This window comes from Hippoglossus hippoglossus, chromosome 11 (assembly GCF_009819705.1).
Source record: "Hippoglossus hippoglossus isolate fHipHip1 chromosome 11, fHipHip1.pri, whole genome shotgun sequence".
In the NCBI taxonomy this organism is placed as follows: Eukaryota; Metazoa; Chordata; class Actinopteri; order Pleuronectiformes; family Pleuronectidae; genus Hippoglossus; species Hippoglossus hippoglossus.
Genome location: NC_047161.1, coordinates 13,873,663 through 13,894,845, shown reverse-complemented (window position 1 = coordinate 13,894,845; position 21,183 = coordinate 13,873,663). Strand labels below are relative to the sequence as shown.

Sequence of the window (21,183 nt, the reverse complement as noted above, 5' to 3'; positions counted from 1 at the left end):
GTTGGCCAAACTACCCACTCCAGCGTGAACAACTCCATATGGTTCTTTCAATTCGAATGCTAAGCAGCCGTGCGATAGCATGTAAGACGTGCATGTGTGAGTGGAACCGATGGAGAGCTCTGCAGGTAAGCCTGTGGGCTCCGCGTGCCATCCCTGACATGAAGGTCGAGCTACAGGCATGAAAAATGGGCTCCGATTCAAGTTCATCACGGGGATTGTCGTCTTGTGTACACTGACGCCGCCCTGTGCGACCCACGGGGTGTGCGTGATGCAAGTGTGTGCGAGCAAGTGGCGCTGGGGGAGTTTCTAAAAATGTGAGATATTGCTCGGAGTGGTCAATAAGTCATGCATTAATTAGCTAAATCAAGCAATCTGTCTGTGTGTGTGTGTGTGTGTGTGTGTGTGTGTGTGTGAAAAGGAGAGTGAAAGAGAGTGAGACTGGGTGTCACAGAGCGTGTGCCAGAGAACGAAGGAAATATGTTGGGTCTGTAATGACTTTGGCTCTGAAATATTCATGTAATTAACAAAGCTGTGATTATGGCTGCAAATGAAAAGCAATTACAGAAAAATCACATTAACATTAACAAATAAGATGGTGAGGAGCCAGGCCGGTCCCCTAACTAGCATGTGCAAACTTTCAATTAGACAAAACAAAAACATCCATCAATCACACTTACTGACATGCAACACAGTAAACACATGTCAACACGTCAAGGCATCACGCTAATCTAACCGAGATCCAAACACACACCGATTCTCCTGTTTCCATGGCAACCGATTCCAATCACATCATTTGGGAAGAAAATTGCAAAATGGATGCGAGGAGGATAAACCGCTTGATCCTCATCACCGTTTCGTGCATTTCGCCAACATTTGCAAGTCTATCGTTCAAATTGTACAGCTGCCACACACACACACACACACACACACACACACCCACCCACCCACACACAAGCCCTAACACACACATACACACACACACACACACCCACTGTGTCAGTATCTCTCTATCTGTGAATGTACAACATCTATACATTCTCCCTGCTCTGTATCAGGTAAGGGCATCAGTGACTTGGCAGATTAGACTGGTGGGATCAATATCAAGTGAAATGAACAGATGAACAGACGGTGTGGGTGTGTGTGTGTGTGTGTGTGGGTGTGTGTGTGTGTGTGTGTGTGTGTGTGTGTGTGTGTGTGTGTGTGTGTGTGTGTGTGGCGGTTGGAATTTCTAAGGCTATCTCGAAGCATCTTGCCAGTGTTGTGCAGATGTTATCAAATGTTTTGATTATCCCCCCCAACATCCATGGTGCCGGGTGCCTCAAATTGTACAACACAGTGAAAGGGCAGTGTAATAGAGTGGCATGGAGGCTGAGTGGCACAGACGTGTGAGGTTCATACAATGACTGTACAGTCTGACACTGTCTGTGAGTGTGCACGTAAAAAATTCATGTCGAGCTTTGGCTGTGTTCGATTAAATACGTTAGGAACAGCAATGAGTGTCTTCAATTCTAAATGAAACTAAGTCCCGTAATTAGCGATTATGACATAGCAAAAGAAAAAATGGGACAAAGATGAGGTTGTTAAGCATAATGCAACAATTTAAAAAAACACTGCAACATAATAAATCTGTGGCATTGTCATGTAAAATATGCCGGTCTTTCTGCTCCCTCTGATCAATTTTTGTCGCACAACAGTGCGCCTGATTCATGAAGGCGTCTTCATTTGCTATGCTGACAATCCTCTGGCACACACGGGGCCGAGGCAGACGGTCTACATTTCTAACAGCAGCAGCAGCCACCAAGACACAAACGAGCAGATGAATTTCACTGTGCCACTTTTGTGACGTTTAGAACTAAACACTGAATTTAAAACCGAGCTCAATGCGGCCGTTGTTAGTGTGGACGTGTGATGAAGTGCCTTGAGTGCGGACGCTCACCCCAGCCGAGGCACAGGAAACGCTTGCGAATGAGCCGCGACCTCATTTTGCCGATGACGGCCAGGTAGGACTGCCACGCTTCTGTCAGCACCCAGCAGAAGGACGCCAGGAAGAAGAAATGCAGGAACGCGGCGGTCACAGTACAGAGGCCCTGGAGAGAGAAGAAAGAGATCAAAACAGTTGGAGACGTTTAACAAAAAAGTTTTTGCAAAAGTTTTGTGAGAGGTGTCAAAATGGCTCATAAAGTCAGCAGAGGACAACGAAAAACTAACAAAAAATAACAAGGGAAAATGGGAAAAAGGGAAGTCTGCTGAAGAATGCAATGTGTAGAATAATAGGAGTTGGACCTGTCTCTACATGTGTTCCTGATCTTTATCAATACTGACCACCACGCACAGCTATGTCAGACAACTCTGAGTGCTTTGTGCCAGAAGCCTCCCCTCGAGAGCTCCACCGAACAAACCATGTCTGCTGTGCCTTTACTTTGATGCTTTTGTTTCCAGTCTTTATTAAAGGCGTGTATTGACTAGGTTTTACTGCCAAAATGCACTTTCAGAGCGCTAGAGGAGACTTTTTGAGTGTGTTTTTCTTCTTCCTATTTGTGCATCAGCGCCTCACCTTGCTAAGCGTTTGCGATTGTCCCACCAAAATCAACAAATTGGAGGCCAGGATGGAGAGGCAGAAATTCACCAGGATGATCGATCTCTCCGAACGGATGTACCTACAGGGAGGAGAGAGAGAGAGCGATAGAGACATGAGAGATGTATTAATGTCAGATTGACGGACTGAACAGCAGCTCTTTTGGACGTTGGAGTTATTAGCTTTGCCATCTGTCATGCGTGTTACCCCAAAAGAAAACTAATCTCCACCCCCTGCTGCAATCGAAACATTTGTTCTGTGGGCCTCACAGCGGTTTTTGGCACATCAGAGGACACATGTAGTTATAGCATGACAACCATCACGTACGTGTGCGCTATGTACATGCGTGGGTTTGTGTGTTGATACCTCCAGAAGGCAGCGTAGATTAGCAGCAGGATGAGCAGGGCTGTGCAGGACACTCCACAGCCCACCATCAGGGGCACGGAGGGTATGCTGGATGGACCCATGTCCTGGAGAGAGTGATGGGAGGGGAAGAGGAGGAACAGAGAGGGGAAACAGACAATAGTTAATAATTAACACAGCGTTTTATCCTTCAGATGTAAATAGCTTGAAAAACCCAAATATGATTTCCTAAATTTGTGCTCGATTGAGTATTATAGTTCTCAGTTTAGCTTTTATTCCCACAAAAGCCGTTCTACTGATGGGTGTTTAAAATTAGCATGTGCTATGAACACATGATACTTGCATTGGATCGCTGTTTGTCTATGTAAATGGTCCCTGGTATATAAACCATAAATAATACATAAATAATCAGGTGGCCAAAAGATACAAAATCCTGTGATACTATATTTTCCATACGAAACAACAACAACAAAAACACAACGGGTTAGCTGCTATGGTAGATATATGTGTGGAGGAGAGTGACAAGTCATTTGGAATAAATCCAGTGACTGTGCTGTTGCCTTTACAGATTAAAGTAGTTGCCGGCACATTTCCAGCTTTGCACTTACAGTATTTATTAACTGTTACACTCCCTTGGTTATAATAATTTGGTAGTCCCCCTTTTTAATGATAGCATGCTAATGATATGCAATTACCTTTAACTAGATATGCCACAGTCTGTCAGATGGAGCCAAATAATGAAGCATAATTAAACTACTCCGAAAAAAACAATGACAATTTCAAACATGAAATCAAAAAGCGAACAACAAAATCCTTCGAAAATAAACAACACAATCTAACCTAAATCTTCAGACCAGAAAACTGTGAGAGCTTTTCAATTGCGTCCAACAGAATAAGGGGTGACCAGGTCATCTGCATACACAAGTAAGTGATGTTCTCTAAAGCCTGGAATTCCTTTGATTCCTGCTTCCCTCCTTCCACCTATTGCTTCTACAAATAAAGTGAACAACGAATGCAAAAGTGGATCTCCCTGCTTCATTCCCCTTAACAGGTTTAAAAGAGGGACATTTGTCCATCGGTGAGGACTGAAGGTCAGTATACACCATTTTATCCCAAAAAGTTCCATGACCTGTATTTGAAAATCCCCTCTGTCCTGTCAAATGCCTTCTCCGCATCAGGGGAGAAGGTTGCTACTGCAGTGCTGTCTCGCCGGCTCATCCATATAAGACCATGTGAGGTTTTCTGAGGATGACCTCCCCTTCACAAATCCTACCTCCCCTTCATGAAGACTATCTGGTAAAATATTCTCAAGCCTCTTTGCCGGGACTTTAGTATGCACTTAACAATCCACACTGACTAAACTGACAGGCTGAACACTGCTTAGGCTCAATGGATCTGTATCCTTTTCGGGGATCAATGACAGAGCTTCATTAAATGTATTTGGGGGCCACTCTCGTGAAATTGGCGCCGGTTAAGGTTTCGTTAAAGTAGGTGCCAGCATGTCAATATTTTTATTTATGGTGCTCCGATGGGAAGCCATCTAATCCTGGATATTTTGCAAGTTTCATGAGTTCAATGTCTGGTCTAACTTCTCATTTCCTCAGTGGAGGCATCCAACTCACTGCACTTATCCACATTACTGTAATGTGACTTTTCCAGCATTGCAGACCTCATTATTGCTACTATAGTTCACTGCTCATTTCTGTGACTCTCGCATGACGACTTACTCAAGAATCAACCCAAGATCCATCCGTCCATTATCTACCCCACTCAAAGTTTAAAGGCTCACTTATCCTCTACGCTAGATTTGTGTATGGAAACGGACGAGGCCTTCTTCCTGTACTCTGAGTTCATTCCATCTGTATTTGTGCACATCTTCTGAAAGCGTTCGGATATGTGTTGCTTTGCGTGGGTACAGGGACTAACAATCACTTTTCCCTTCTTTCTTAAGAGGTACATTATCCCAACCTCCTCCACCATCGACATACATGGAGGGGGCAGTGACAGTCACGACATATCTCTTTTCATACATTAAGGCAGCATAAGTGATCTGTAAGGGTCAATGGGGGCCGGAGGCGATCTACGGCGTTTATTTACTCTTAAAATGTTGTGCATGTAAAAACCACACCTACGCATATTATACCATTGCACAAAGCAGTATCTGCAAAAAAATATGTCAGAGAAATGTCGGAGTTGGAGAAAAAAAAGAGGTGCGTTGATCCAGCCACTTCCATAATACCTTAACTCAAGTAAATAGTGCCTAAACAACCTCTAACATAGGATTTGTGTGTCGGCAGCAGTGATATATATACAGTATATATGAAAAATGAAGTGGAATGGGGTTAGAAGATGGGACATTTTTATTTATGTGCACTCTGCCCCTATTTAGACCCATTGTATCACTTAAATAATACGAGGGTAAACACGACCAAAGCGCATAGTTCCACAATTCGGGTCGTGATATACAACACACCTGCACTTTGTTTCTCTCCGGAGGTGCCTTTGAAAGGATGAAGAGCAGACAAATGAAGCTGCGTGGAGAGCATGCACCCCACCGTGCCCAAAAGGAGCTTGATGTTTGGCCTGCCTTTAAATTCTCAATCACACAATTTACCTCAATTTACCTCCTAGGGTGGCTAGCGTTCACTTTCATCTCCAAGATTTACACACACATACCACACACACACACACACACACACACACACACACTCACTCACTGCCAAGGTGTCTTTTGCTCCAAATAAAGCACATACTCACACACTAAGGCACGTCCAGGGAGATGTGCCAAGTAATCGAAAGTCAGTATTTAAGCCGCTTGAATTGGGCCGTGTGTTACTATTCAGGATGAGCTGACGGCAGAGGCAGAAAGCGAGAGAGAAGACTTCAGAAGAGAATAAAGAATGCAAACTCAAAAGGAGGAGTAGGAGAGCAAGTCAGACAAAGAAATGGAGTGGGAAGAGTTAAGCACAAGTAAGAGAAAGCGAATAGTAGGAGGGGGGAAGACGGAATAGATAGGGAGAAAGAAACCGAGAGAGAGTCAAAGCCTCCCTTTCAGTGGTTTTTCCGTGGCCCATCAAAGGAAGTCAATTTCTCCAGAGGGAAGCCAAATAGGCTGGAATACCAATACGGCGCACATGCGAACACACTGGGAAAAAAATGGAGGTGAGGCAATCAAAACCGCCTCGTAAGAAAGGAGAGACCCCCATAAAAAAGAGAACAAGGGATACGACAAGCATGCGCATCTAGTGGGAGGCCTGGGAGGAGAGTGAGAGACGAGATGCTCTGTTTGATATAATGTTGAGTGGAAGGTCAAAGGATATGCATGCATTTGTGTTTTTTCTTGACAGATCAAACATGAAGGTTGCACAGGGAATGGCAAGAAGCCTATTGCATTTCTTTTTCTCTCCGTCACTTTTGTCTTGAATTAGCCTCGGCCAGACAACTAATGGAATAAATTATACCCTTACTAGTCATTTTACCTCAAAGTATACATCCTCAAATTGTCCCTCAGCTCTTCATCGTGTCAATTTGTCAAACGGTGATGTCTTAATTGGTACAGTAAGATTATGTGTGCGTGATGAGACTTAGTGTCTAATTTCATAACGTGGAAGGAATGAAAATACACACACACACACACACACACACACACACACACACGCCCTGTCCTAAATAGATATAGTGATATAACGCTGCAGTCGGCGGAGATGTGTGTCTGTGTTTTTCTCTGTGCTTATTGTGTGAGAAAAGAGAAAAACAGGGAATGAGGGAGAGAGAGAGAGAGAGAGAGAGAGAGAGAGAGAGAGAGAGACAGAGAGAGAGAGAGACAGAGAGAGAGAGAGAGAGAGAGAGAGAGAGAGAGAGAGAGAGAGAGAAAGAGAGAGAGAGAGAGAGAGAGAGAGAGAGAGAGACACCAGATTAGAAAGAGTGTGCTGAGGCTCTGCTGTATAAGGCCAGGCTCCCCTGGGCAGCTTGGCTACCATGTGATGGAGAAGATAGCTATTTTCAGCTCAGGAAGTTTAACCTACTTATCTCCTCTCACTGACACTCCTCCTCCCTCCACTCCCACTGATCCTTCTACCATTCCCCTCCCTCTCCGTGTCTCCCATTCTTTCCCCACTTCCTCCCTACTGTATATCTTAATGTCTTATATCACCCCTCAGCATTAAAGTCTCCTCTTTTAACCCAAGGTCCATTTGTGCATTACTGCTTCTTTTCCATTGAATCCTATATTTCCATGTATCTAATCCTTTTCTGTTATTCTTCATCACCGCATTCACCATTCTACTCATATTGGGAGTTTGTGTAATATCTCATAGTCCAATGTTGTGTACTGTGAAAATACTATGTGAAATCCTGAAGGACTTGGAAACTTATCGATCTATTTAATATGTTCTCATCATGAAAATACCAAATACGTCTTTTGTCAAGACAAGGAGTCTGCATCTATGCTAGCACCTCTGTGAGTCTGAACTTCGGCACTGTTAGGCTGTTAGCATACCAACAATGCTGATGCCAACATGTTAAGCAATGTTAAAGCACGTATAATCATTTAAATATTCACCCTTTAAATTTAGCATTTCGTCTTGCTCACATTTGTCAAAACAGCTGATGGAAATGTCATGACATTTGCAGGTGATTAGAATAGACTGTTTAGAAAGATGAACAATGCGTCACCACTTCCTCCCACTATCCAGAAGTGAAGCCAAAATATACAGGATAAGAACACAGCCAGCTTGCACTGAAGACGTTTTCAATCCAGGCCCCACCGATACACGCCCTTGAGCAATCGCAAGTCGGTCTCAACTGTCAATCATGACTAAAATAACAAGTCGACATATACCAGTTTGATAAGAAGACCCATGTCCCATCTACTAACATGGACAAGAAAGGGATTTTTGTCCTGTTCTGCAGCCAGCCACTGGGGCGAGATCAAGACGCTTCGGTTTGCATTAATCTTTTTTTTAATATTAAATAACCATGTGAACAGTGTGTCAAAGTTAGACGCTTCTTGCCTCTTCCAACCTCTTTCTTAAGATGTTATGCAGAGTTATAACAACATCACATTATGCTTTTGCTTAATGTTTTTTTCACAGCCACAACAGCTCATTGTCGGGAAAAGACAAACGCAATTTCAGGCATTTCATCATACAATCAATATTGTATTTTTTTTTATGAGGCCATCTCAGACTATGCAATATGCAGGTTTTTTGTGGTGTGTCTAACATTCCCATTTAGGCTGAGGAAATGTTATGCCCCTTGTGAAATGCTGAATAATTCTCGAAAAGGTGGCATTTACAAAATTCAAGGTATTTACCTCGGCGGTCGTTTGCTGCTATTTGTCCCCGAATAGGAACAGGCACACAAATACACTATAATACACATGGGCAGACCGTGGCAAGTCTCTACATATTGGTAATCTAGTGTTCCTGCGATTCGATCGCATGTGAAGCCGTGACAGCACTAGGTAAACATAACCTGTGATGTGCTTCAACTGAATCAATTCCGCCGACCCTCCAGGTTTCAGCTTGACAGACTCTGACTTCAGTGGCCTCAAGACAAGCCATAAGTCTCCTGTCAGTCTGTGACAACCTACAAGGCTGACATAGTGACTTAAAATGTAAAGTCATCATTTCAAGTGCTGGCCTTTTTTTTTCTATATAAGATTCAGGTTTGCAGGGCTATTTGAGGCTAAATGTAGAATATCAGCTACAGAGTAAAGCCCTGATCCAACACAAAGTAAGAACATATGGCAACATAGAGCATTTCTTCAAGGGCTATCTCAAACCATAGGGACAGAAGCACTGCAACACTTACTGCAATACGTCTTGTTATTTCAAATCATCGACAGTAAATAAAGTGTCTCCACTTCCTCCCACTAGCCAGCAATGAAGCCCAAATATCCCTGATATGAGAGCTGCCATCTTATGCATTCGGGCTCTGCCCAGTAACTATCGGGGAATGGAGCTGTGGATTGCGAGGTCTCGCTGATAAATGCACTCGACCAATATTGAGTCAGTCTCAGCTGTCAATCAGGAAGCGTATTGCTAGCTAGCTTAGCTAATCCTAACCAATCAAAGCCAAACAATGAACAGTTGAACATACACCAGTGTGATAAGAGCAACCGGAAAGGAAAGAAACCATCTTTGAGAAAAATGAATGTGTACTTTGAGTTAAATACATGTTAGTCCACGTCCTATCTGCTAACATGAAGAAGACGGAATTTATAATTGATCCTGCGGCCAGCCACCAGGTGGCGATGGATTGGTTTGTGGGAAGCACTCATGTCATCCATCTTTAGAAACACTCTATGGTCCACACAATCTTTGTCACATTTTAATTATGAGCTGACCAGAGGGGCATCATACCCTCGCAGCACAAAAAAACCACCAGAGCTGTTCTCGACCCCTCAATCAAATTGTTATCCTGTATGCGGGCGCACACCCACACATCCGAAACAACATTGTCTACTCAATGTTAAAATATCCAATTAGCCAGTAAACTTGTCCTTGCCACAACAACACTCAATCATTATGCATCTTCACAGGGAAACGCATCTAAAATATTTCAACTAACTTTCAATTAACGTGACAAAGGGATTCAAAGATTTTGATGTGGATCCTTGCAAGGTTCCTCGTAAATTTGTCGCAACCCTCATCTTTTAATTACAGTTGACAAGTACAAGATATTTGGATACTGTAACCTTGAAGTCTTCATCAAGGAAAAGCTTTGTTTCCTTTATGCAAGGTATGTCCAGTTAGGTTGTAATATATTCAAATATGAGCTGCCATCTTGTGGCCCCTCATTCGTCCCCGTCATGCCCTCACAGAACTGCAGGCAATAATAAGTCTAAATAATAGACTGAGCCCCGAGATTCTTCCATCCTGATTAGGTGCCGGCGAGCGCTAATGATAGCAGAGGAAACCCGTTGCAATCCATCTTAAGTAGAACCAATCATTTCATGAGAATGATGGGGCAGTCAGTGTGGCAGGTAAAAGAAGCTGTGAGAAAGCTTTTAGAGAAAAAAGTCACTTCACATGTTGTTCTTTTGAGAAAATTGCTTTGATACAGTAATTGGTTTCTGAATAATTTATGGAAACAGAGAAGGCATCCCCTCTCCTCTGTGCCTGCTGTGGTATTTTTCATCTCCCAGCCAAAGGGTTTGTTTGTTTGTGCGCTGCTATAGGCCGACTGGATCAAGGTCTCACGTTCCGTTTGAACTACCGACCTTTTCACTTACATTCCTAGTTACCTGCTTAGGTTAGTGCGAGCTACCATTCCCACTGTAGCCCAGCAAACCAGTGGGAGAGGGGCACTGTAATCAATTCCAACACAACTAGGACAGCAGCCTTATGTGCTGACAAAAATGATGCAAAGAGGCATAAACTCGTTCGATTAACTGGAGGCGCAAGATGTTAAACTGACTTTTATAAAGCCAATACCTCCGTCTATTCCAAATCCCATGATCCCAATGAGCGCGGTGAAAGCAATGAGTCCAGACGTATCCGTGGGGTTTGTATTCCCACTGCAGTCATTTTGGGAATTAAGTGGCTTGGCTTATTGTATGGCTTCATGACCTCACTCAATCAACTATTTCTCTCTCTCCGCTGTTTCTCCAAAGTAACAACCTCTGTCTTGTGTCTGATAGTGAAGGTCTCTCCATGGACACACATACACACTCACACACATACACACTCACACACACACACACACACACACACACACACACACACACACACACACACACACACACACACACACACACACACACACACACACACACACACACACGGAAATCTCAGAGGCTATTGAAAGTAAACAGGATTAACTGGCTATCCCTCACTCTACTGTAAAAACGGCCTGTAATGGCAGCGCTGCTTCTAAATCCCTCCACCGCCAAAACCCCCTCCCATACCTCCTTCTCCTCCCTTTTCTATTAAACATGGAGGTTAATCCTCAACCCCCCTTGTCCCTAGCGCCAAGGCCCAGGATAAGCTGTCAGAGCTGGGCTGCTGATACTCAGCTCTACTCCAGCAGCCGCACAGCCTGGACACAACATATGAGTCCTCGTTTGTGTGTGTGTTTGTTTTTAAGTGCAAACATCCATACCTATAGTGGTCTGCATTGGCATGGATGTGGCTGGTTTTTATATATTTTTTATGCGATGCCAAATTCAATCTGTCTCTCCCTCCTCTTTTGTAGAATCCAATTTCCGCTGGAATAAAAAGCTAACTCTGGAACACCCTAAAGCAACAAATTGCACTCAGCGCTGGCCACAACAGCTTCTGACTGAGGGCCATTGACACACAAACACTGACCCATACCTTCCGGTCCTCAGCAACTGGGTCTAATGGTTGGTACCAGAAAGCAGAGTGATGAATCGCTAATAACCAACATACTCTTCACAGATGTCACAAATGTCACAAACGTCAATGCGTTTTCCCCCTCTTTTACTCGACATGGACGACCTGCTCGCAGTGTGTCGAGGGAAAAGTCAATATTGGTCGGCAGAGAGAGAGAGAAGTCCCGGGAACCAGGAATAGCCTCTGGAATGACCCGTTCAGCTTATAGGTCGCAGCTATCGTGTTTTTTTCCACATAATGGGAATGAATGTTTCTCTGAGTTCTGTAATTGGTCCCAGACCCTTGTGGAGTAATTCAGGCTTTGAGGTACAATAAAATAAATCATTAGAGTTACTCACCTGAGGGCCATCACCATATTTCTGACCCTCTTTAGACTTCATAAAATAGAAAGGGGGGGGTAGGGAAGTGGAGAAGGAAATCAAATAGAACCCTACATGGTGTGCTTTAGAAATCCTTTACAAGCCAGCTGGTTATTAGAGAGAGTACAGCGGTACAACAGGAGTTAGTGTGAATCTTTGGGGTTTGGGTCCCTACCAATTCCTAAAGGTAATATCTGACTCTATAGTGAATACATGTTCACCAACTGGTTGTTATCTGTGTTTGTCGGTTGTTTGTAGTTCTGTTGCTGAGGACGGCTCCACAATAAAATAAAATGAACAATAGTTCTCACTGAAACTGGACAGAGGTACAGAATCAGGGGATAATACTCCAGTGGGTCATCGCTATGAGTGACTCCTTTTAAATCGCCACACTGTTTGCACATCGTCATTTCATACTTACTTATAAAAATATCAATAATAAGCAAATACTTGTAATGGGAATATAAAAATAGACAATGGTCAAAACACTATCTTGAGAACAAGCTCCTTCTTTCAATTTACAGCTCTACAACACTAAGCTCTCTTACTGCTGTCTGCCTGACATAAAGAGAACCTAAACTCTATCAATGCATAGCCACATCTTGTATTTTTTCACGTTTGATGCGGAAGGTATGTAGACACAGGGACATTAATGTCTTCCGTATAGCACTTACCACTGCTATTTGAACAATGTGAACAGGTTACTCAAGAATAGATGTCCGCATAAGTGTACAGCTCTTTATCTCAGCCACGCTGTTTGTAATGCATTATTACTTAGTGCGGAAAATCTCCTTCCCACCCCTCTCGCTTGCTCTCTCCCTCTTTGCTCTGCCTTCCAGCTGAGACCGAACTGCCTTTTCTGTTTGGTTGAACATTTCCTCCCCTACACCCTCCATTCCTCACAGTCACTTCCCATCTCTGTGACACCTGGAGTTCTCCTCCAGTGCTTAGGGATCTGCTTTACTGACTCAATTTTCTAAACTAACCATTAAGCGAGGGGGGGGAAAAAGAAAACCTCTCGTTGCTTCTAGTGTGTAAGAACAAATTTAGCCAAACTCCATCTCCTTGCACTCCCTGATTATTTAATGTAATCACTGTCCTTGTGGGTATTGGGCACAAGTAAGCATGGAGACAAATTAACAGCCAAAGCTAAAGGGAACATTTTGCGACCACGGCAGTCAATGAGCTGTGGCATAAAGTGAGAACAACAACTGGAAGTGTTAACAAGGTGAGAAGGAGGCTGAAAGAGGTGGCAAAAGAGGAGGGCGATAAAAAGGGAGGAGAAGGAAAACTGATAAGAAGAGAAGTCAGAGGAGAAATATGGCTAAGAAGAAAAAAAGGTGCAAGAAAGTGGGTATAAATAATAAATTGGGTTAGGTGTGGATAGCAGGGAGGTGGGAAATAAATGGGGTGACATTCCCGGGATGTTGTACAGAGCAATTAATGAATTTGGGTCTTTTGGACTCCGAGAGGAAGGTGAACTAAGAGCTGTCAGGTCTTTGGATGTCCATCAGTGCAATACACAAGATTGGGTCAATGCATCAGAACAGACATTACCCCCGGACGGCTAAAAAGCCTTCTTTAATCATGTCAAACGCACAATGCAAGGCACATGAACTATTTATAGAGGCACAGGGTATGTGCTGCAGGCAAAAATCACACACACAGACCCAATGGAAGTCTCTCTCTTTTCTCCGGATGCCTCTTCTCTCTCTCCCATCACATGGAAGTAGCTCGCTGAGGAAAACTGACCTTTATCTCCCCCCAAAAAAAGTTCCATAAGCCGGAGAGTAACAGCCAATCAAGAGTTAATTCGAGGAGTGAACGACACCGCGATCAAAGCGGGCTTCTTGCACAAAGTTTAACACTGACAACTATGTTCAGGCTGCACCCGTTTCCCTCCAACAGAAGATGCTCGCGATAAAGTAAGACACAGGTCGTACGAGCGCATCTCTCTATAAAGACAGCAAATGACAAGCCCTTAACAGCCTGTTGCAATTTGCAGTAAAATCCATCTGACAGGGGACGCCAGCCAAGCTCATACTGCAGTGACCCATCCAGCTCACTGACCTGGCCTCTGGTCGTCGCTGCCTCGTTCGCCCCCTCCCTCTCCCCGAGTCCTACATGAGTACATCAGGCCAATGCATCGCTGTGACTCACCGGGTCTTTAGCTTGCTGCGCTAACACGGCGTAGGTGGAGATCCTGCTGCACAGGCATTTGGTGTGGACAGCGGTTGACGCGAGGGTTTGGCAGCCTTCTGTGCCCCAGTTTTCCGCGCCAGCTTCCCTGGAGGTGGGGAGAAGAGAGGGGGGGGTTAGCGGTAACGGGGGGTGAGGGGGCTGTCACAGGGGACATTAACAGTGACTGTGAGACAAATACACACACACACACACAAAGCTGTCACTTGACTACACACACCAATAGGAGGTTGCAGCTCAAATGGACAGAAAGTTTCACATTCAAGTTCACCAAGTTCCCCCATTCACTCTATAGGTCCAACATGCAGTGATCAGCACACGCACGCACGCACGCACGCACGCACGCACGCACGCACACACACTGAGTGGCTCTTTAGATGCGCCTGTCACCCCATTTGTTCTCGAGTCTTCTCCGTGTTCAGCACCCTAAACACTTCCTTCCTCATCTTTGTTCTTTTCTTTTCTCTCTATCCCACCTCTTTTTTTTACCCCAGGAGTCTTGAGGCCTTGAGGATAAACAGACAGGGGGTTGTAAAAGCCAACATTTGACAAAAAGCATCGTGGCTTAAACGGTGGACAGGGTTATTCAGCGCTAAACGGTCAATTGCTTTGACATCCAACGAGGGGACGCGTGTGCAGAATCTCACACAACAAAACCTTGTACACTTTATTACTCTACATCTTTCTTGTCCTCCCTTTCTTTTCACCCCCCTCCGTCAGTTCCGTCTAAGTGCTTTCAATAGAAGGTTGAGTGCGGAGGTCAATCAATACGATTCTATCTGAACTAATTACCGTGGCAGATCGCATTACACATTAAACTTATGTTTAACCCTGGGTATACGCTGCTTCATGCAGTCACCTAAGATGGGTAGAAACATTATGGGGGACAAAAGCAGAAGCGATCGCAGGGACGTTGTGATGGGGCAGCGGGACTTAAAGGCCCTGAGAGCATATCATTGTAGTCAACCTGCTAAGAGGAATGAGATCCTACAATCAGTTTTTTATTTCTGCTTCTCTTTTTATTCTAACTGGTTTGAGGTGAGTGTGGTTCAGTGAGGAGAAAGTAATGTCGCATGCTACACGGCGCAAATCAATCAAGTTTGAACATTGAGATAGGAACGTGATGACATTTGTGAATTGGTTCTTCAGTGATCAAATGTCACTGAACTTCCAGGGTTCCAGGGTTGAAGTATCACTTGAGTTTTTGAGTGTTAACTCTTTATAAATAATATGTAAAGGTGTTTTTTTTTGCAGGCTGTAAACCTGTCTGTTTGGAATGAGCCTGTTTGGCCTGTGGTGATGCTGGTTGCATCTTTCTTTCTGAAACTGTAAAGGTGAGCTGTAGTAATTGAGCTGCAGCGAGTAAAGGCTGTTCACGTGTGAATTCAGAGTTTGCTGAAGCTTGACTCAGTTGCCGTGGTTGTGAATGCGCTGAGTCCCAGCCACAGCACTGGTAGCTGGATTATTCAAAGTTAATTATATGGAACATATGTCCAAATTGTGTAATTCAATTGAACACTACACTTCCTTGGGCCCTTAACAAGACGGGAATGCCAAGTGGGAGGATGATGATATGAACAGTTAGTGAGTTATGCGTTCCACATACAAGCAAAGATTTCAGGAATTAGTAGATAAGTAGTGAAATATTTCCCAAATATACTTCACAAAGAAAATAAACAATGCACTAGATGATTTATACTGACAAAACTAATAATATACAAAGTTACATTAAACACAAATGTTATGGAGTAGATGTAGGAGAAGTTTTCCAAAACTAAGGTGGAAGTAAGTGAGTCATGTCACGCATCAGAAATGAGAATTTCTAAAACTAGACACCAAAAGACATGAGGAAAGTTTTTTTCTTTTGAGGTCATAAAGGAAAACTTTGATGTGCATTACAGGCGGAACTTAGCTGTCCACATCCTCCTTCAGACAATGCTTGGCAATGATAACAAACCTTTACATTGGGGAATGACGACTACGACATGTCAAAGATACAAAAAAAGTATTTCAATTGTGTAATTTTTTAATAAACAAGCTTGTGAATTTGGTTAATTTTTGTTCGTTCTCCCGTAAGACATTTGTAGAGCAGAGGAAGATGAAATGTAATCATACTGCAGAGAGCAGGGTTTACACGGTTTTCACTGCCAATGGCTGAGTGGAGAACTTAATCACCTCATCTCAAGCTAATAGCAATAAGTACCCTCAAAAGGGGTTGGAGAGAAAATTGTGTTGTCCGTGTGAGGACTTGGATTTGCAATCTTCAGATCACTCAATACAATAAAAACGTGTGGGCTTTGCCTGGAAGTACAGTACAGCTGAGCACTGTTTACATCTCAGGCAAATGATAAGCTGTGGCTTGTTAATGGTAATACTTATGGATCTCTTGAGAACATGTTTTTATTTTATCTTGACTTTGGAGAAATAACCAAAATATAGTTTAACATTAAAAAAGATTCTCCCAACATATACTCTTCCTGTATGTACTCCAAAAAGGGAAAAATACTGTATGCTCTGATAATGTAGGGATACCGAACAAGTAAATTAATCATATATTAGGGTAGTTTTCCTCAATATTGTTGCGATAAATCCAACACAAATCCCACACTGAAAACACAATAGGCTTTTGTGTAGTTTTTTCATACTACAATCATCATTCAGCTCTGTGACACACACTTTGCATCCTTTTTCAAACAACAAAATGGGAAGACCTTTGCAGCACTCTGTCATCAGGACAAGCAAGGCAAGCAGTGTTCGACCATATAGAGTTCAAAAATAGACATGAGTTTAAACAATGCCAAAGTGGAAATGATGTCTCGCGTCTCAGAAGAGCAGTTTTGACCCTGATGGATCTCCTGTCGCCCGCTTGCCTTCGTGTGCTCATTAACAGCAGCGGTATGCTATCGTCTCCGGAAGCTAGGACTACCTGTCGTGAATGTAATTGTTTGATCAACCTCAGAAAAACTTGTGCTCTCTCCTCTCCAAGTTCTTTGTCATCATATAACAGATTTGTGAAATAGCTTCTATAGGGGATCTCTCTGTCTCACTGACCTCACTGGGCTGTGTGACTCTGTCTTGCTTACTTCCTGGGCTGTTCTGTAACACTGTGCCTGACAAAACTGAGAGTCAAATCCAACTATTTATTATGTTTGATGAAAGCCAATGGTTTACGGACAAACTGCAGCTCAGAAAAGCCTTGTCGCACAAGAGCATTCTTTCATTTGCACCTGCACAAAATTAAATGTTCACATTTTATAGGCACACGAGGTGTGGTCTAAAATATGTAGCTGATAATAATAACCAAGCAGTGTTATGTTCTTTTATTTTTCTATATTTTATATTTTCTGCAAGTTCTTATGCACTAGTGCACGTCTTTTTTTGGAATGGGCTGTTTGTTTAGCCTGTAATGTAATGCCGGTTGCAGCTTTCTTTCTGAAACTGAAACCAACAGATGGAGCAAAATGTAATAAGGAGGGAGGCTGGTAGCGGGAGCACTGGGGAGTCAGGCGTGACTGTAGGTAGCAAAGTTTTGCTTCGAGCCCCAGGGAGGTCAGGCGGAGTTGGTTGTTCTGCTCTGCTCGCCCATCAAGTCACTGTGCAATACTGCTTTCCTGTATACTAGAGGTATGTATACACTGAACTGTATCTTGACCCCAATAAAAAAGAAAATGGGATCAAACTGTGGTTTCATCAAAGAAATGAATTAAACGGCTAAAAAAGTACAAGGAGCAACTGCTAAAGACAACATGTTAAACACAGTGCGCCGCATCTCTCGATCAAACACGATTAGTGGAAGAGTAAATGACAGGAATGTCTCCACTTAAATGAAAGTGTATCCAACACATGAAGGAAAGCAACACACACACACACACACTCAAACATACAAACATATAATCACACACTCACACACACACACACACAGAGAGAGACACTCAATTCATAATATCCATAATGAGATGTGAGCACTAATTCCCTGATGATCATCGTCAGCACAGTGACACGTCAAAGACTGAAGATCGGAAAGACGATCGCAGCGGTGAGGCGACAGCTTGACAGGGAGCAACACGGTGTGCAGCTGTGTGCGGGTTAGAGAGAGAGAGAGAGAGGGCGAGGATTGGGTGACAGACAAGAATGCAAGAAATACGTATGTGCACTTTTAACGAGAAAATGACATCCATGTTAATGCGGATTCCATCTGCTTACATAGGATTCATCTCATGTTACGTCTACACATGTATGTAAAACCTAAGTTCTGCCGGTGAACTCCCAGGAGACGGCGTGTGAAATATTTACAAATGGCTCCGTTCATACAAGTAAAGCATCTCCATGTGGACTGTTACTGCACATGCATTAAAGATTGCACATTTCACGGACAGGAAGCGGGAAGTGTTATATGTGCTGATTTATGCAACTTAAAGCACGGCAGATGCACATGGGAAGGCCTGCATGCGTTTCACTGCTAACACATACAGTCTGGGCACATTCAGCCAAGGCACATCCCGTATTCTCTGGCAGCAAAGGGGACGTTGGGGTAATGAGAAGCTGTCTGGTAGCTCACAGTGGGGGGTCGCGGAAGATAACACCAACAGGCATGCACTAACACACATTATCTGTGACCTCCTTGTTTTGGCTGCTGCATTTCCAGTTTAATTAACTGCTGACCGTTAGTTCAGATGGATTTAATTGTTGGTTATGTTGCCTTTCAGCAAATGGCCCGCTTCGACTTTTGTTCAGTTCGTATTTCACCGACAATTTGGAAGCAACCGCAAGAGCCACGGATACAGACTGTGCATCACACACGCTGTGGGCTCATGGAAGAATTAGATTATCAGATGGGTGTAGCTCGCGGGGGAAGATTAAAAGGACGCGGCTTTTGTTTTACTTTTGTTGGGAGCATTTGAATGAGCCTGGAGCTGCTGCCGACTCCTCTTATCGTGGAAAACAGGTACCAGATGTACAAACAGGTGCATATATCAGTACGGCTGCGTTATAGGCTGTGGATCCCAAATATATACTGCAAAGATATTAATATGGTATTATCCGGGGGGGGGGGAAATGCTAAGATGTGTAAATATACACAGCATCATCCAGGTCGCATTTTGATAATCAACACATCTGTTGTTTAGTCTTGACTTCGACAAAGAATACAGTTTTATTTGATGCACATGGAGCTCACACTGTTTACTGGGATCTACCTGAGCCAAAACACATACACTATATCCTTAACACACTAAGAGTCTATAGCCTTGTAAGTGGAACCGTGATGCTGTAGTGAAGCACATCATTGCTGAGAGCTAAATGCTATCATCAGCTAACATGCTGAGTTTGTAGCAGATGAAACGTTCGCCATGTTCATCATCTCTACCAGATGGTGCATTTTTCTAAATACACACACACACACACACACAAAGAAACCTGAAGGGGAACATGGATGTCTGGACAAAACCTAACAGCATTCTGCCCATAGAGAGGAAAAGTGAGGGGGATCACCAAAGTCATCAGGATACATCATCTGGAAACCACGAATGTCTGTACATAGCTTTGTGCCAATCCATCTTGTAGATGTTGTAATAATTGAGTGGACGTGACAAAACATTGACCTGCTTATAGAACGATACACTTAAAGAACTATAAATGTATTATCATTATTATTATTATATGAAAAGTCAGGGGAACGTCTGTGTGACTAATCCCCTGGGGGATCATGAATGCACAATATTTAAGTGGAATCTAGGGGAGCAGTTATAAAATGTTGATCTTTTGGTGGAGAAAAACAAAACCACACGTTTACATGTTTAAAAACTGGAATTTTCATGGCTGTTAAATCCACACAGTTGGTGGCAAAGAATCTGGGCCATGCTGGAGATGAAACCAACAGAGCTAAAACCCTATTTCCTCTGCAGTATGCTAAAACATGCACAGTGACCACTGAGGGACCGTGGCACAATGCTCTTAATTGTACTCCCCAATTGCTAGTTGAATGATGTAGCGGCTGTTAAGAAAAATAGGAAAAAATTGTTCCCGAACAAAAGGGTTGGGTTGACCTTTTATGTCCATCGAGAAGAAATTGGCACCAACTCTTGAATAAAAGGGCAGTGCTATGAAAGCCAATTGCCCCTTGTTAAGAAACAAAAAGGTTAAACATGCTCTGAATTCTTAAACCTTAAGTGCTTGATGTCAGCTCTATCGGGGAAAAAAAAGAAAAAATCATATTTGCCAGACACATAAAGCAAGACTCTATCTTTAGCTGGCAACAAATGTCAGACATGCCAGAAAATATAGAATAAAATCTTCATTAATCCTCATGGTACACGTGCTCTGCCCTTTTAAAAAACATGTTAGAGCATTGACTTTGCATTATTCCTCATAGCTGCGAACACACAGTATGGGTAACATTTAATGTCTAGCCCCAGCCAAGCATTCAAACCAGATTTACATGAGAAATGCTGTTTCACATTAGCTGTCATTGATGTAATAAAGATTAACATTATCAGCTAATTTTAGCTGCTGGCAAACGCTGTCAAAACTGATTCACGAGATGACTGTCAACAAAATATATACTTTGGTCCATTTTAATTTGATAGTGGGAAATTGCATGCGCCGCGTCCATTAGTCGGCTTCTCGGCGCTCATGTCTGGCAACGCGTTCCGTCAAATACGAGCAAAATATTTGCCTTTGTGTCACTTGTGGTCAGAATCACCGACAAGCAAAGACTTTACACAGGGGAACAAATATAGTGGGGGGAAAAGCAAACTGCAATACATGCAAAGAGATGAGGAAAGCGCCGAGGATAGTCTGAACAGGTTGAATTCAATATCCAGTGCCAGATATTGTGAAGTGCACTGTATAAGCAATGTTGTAACGTGTGACAGAGTAAAGTCATTGTAATTCAGAGTGACACTTGCTGATACACATTGCAAACAGAGATCTTATGAATCACGGACAGAAGGACTGGGGCTTGTCGTAGTAGAAAGGGATTTTCAGGATCATGGAGATAAGTGGCCTCAGGAGGACACAGACGCACAGATACCGAAAATCGCCACTGTACATCAGTACCAATGACACACTGAGACAACAATTACAACCTGAGTGTTGCATGGGAACAGGCACATTTTTCTGTATCTTCTTTTGTTCCGCAGGTTTTTTGTTCCTGTTTTTACACTATTGTGCCGACTACCATCTCTCCCTAATGCAATGTTTGTTGTAGTTGCATGATGCCGTGTGGTTAATCATGCATTGTGCCATTCTGTAAAAAGTACAGAAAAGAAAGGTGAAGAACAGATAATGTGAAAATATAATCCTTACATATCACACTGCAATTAAACCA

General features: G+C 43.2%; 1 protein-coding gene across 14 annotated transcripts in view; it reads right to left on the bottom strand.

Moving 5' to 3' along the window:
• The window catches only part of adgrb2 (adhesion G protein-coupled receptor B2), a 217,196-nt gene that overhangs the window by 42,334 nt on the left and 153,679 nt on the right, over positions 1-21,183 (bottom strand). For all 14 annotated transcript variants that reach the window (XM_034599688.1, XM_034599694.1, XM_034599693.1 and 11 more), the window contains exons 16-19: positions 13,818-13,944; positions 2,942-3,045; positions 2,555-2,657; positions 1,937-2,087 (exon numbers count right to left, since the gene is read on the bottom strand). In XM_034599688.1, the coding sequence (XP_034455579.1) occupies positions 1,937-2,087; positions 2,555-2,657; positions 2,942-3,045; positions 13,818-13,944 (485 nt within the window). The remainder of the gene's footprint in view (positions 1-1,936; positions 2,088-2,554; positions 2,658-2,941; positions 3,046-13,817; positions 13,945-21,183) is intronic.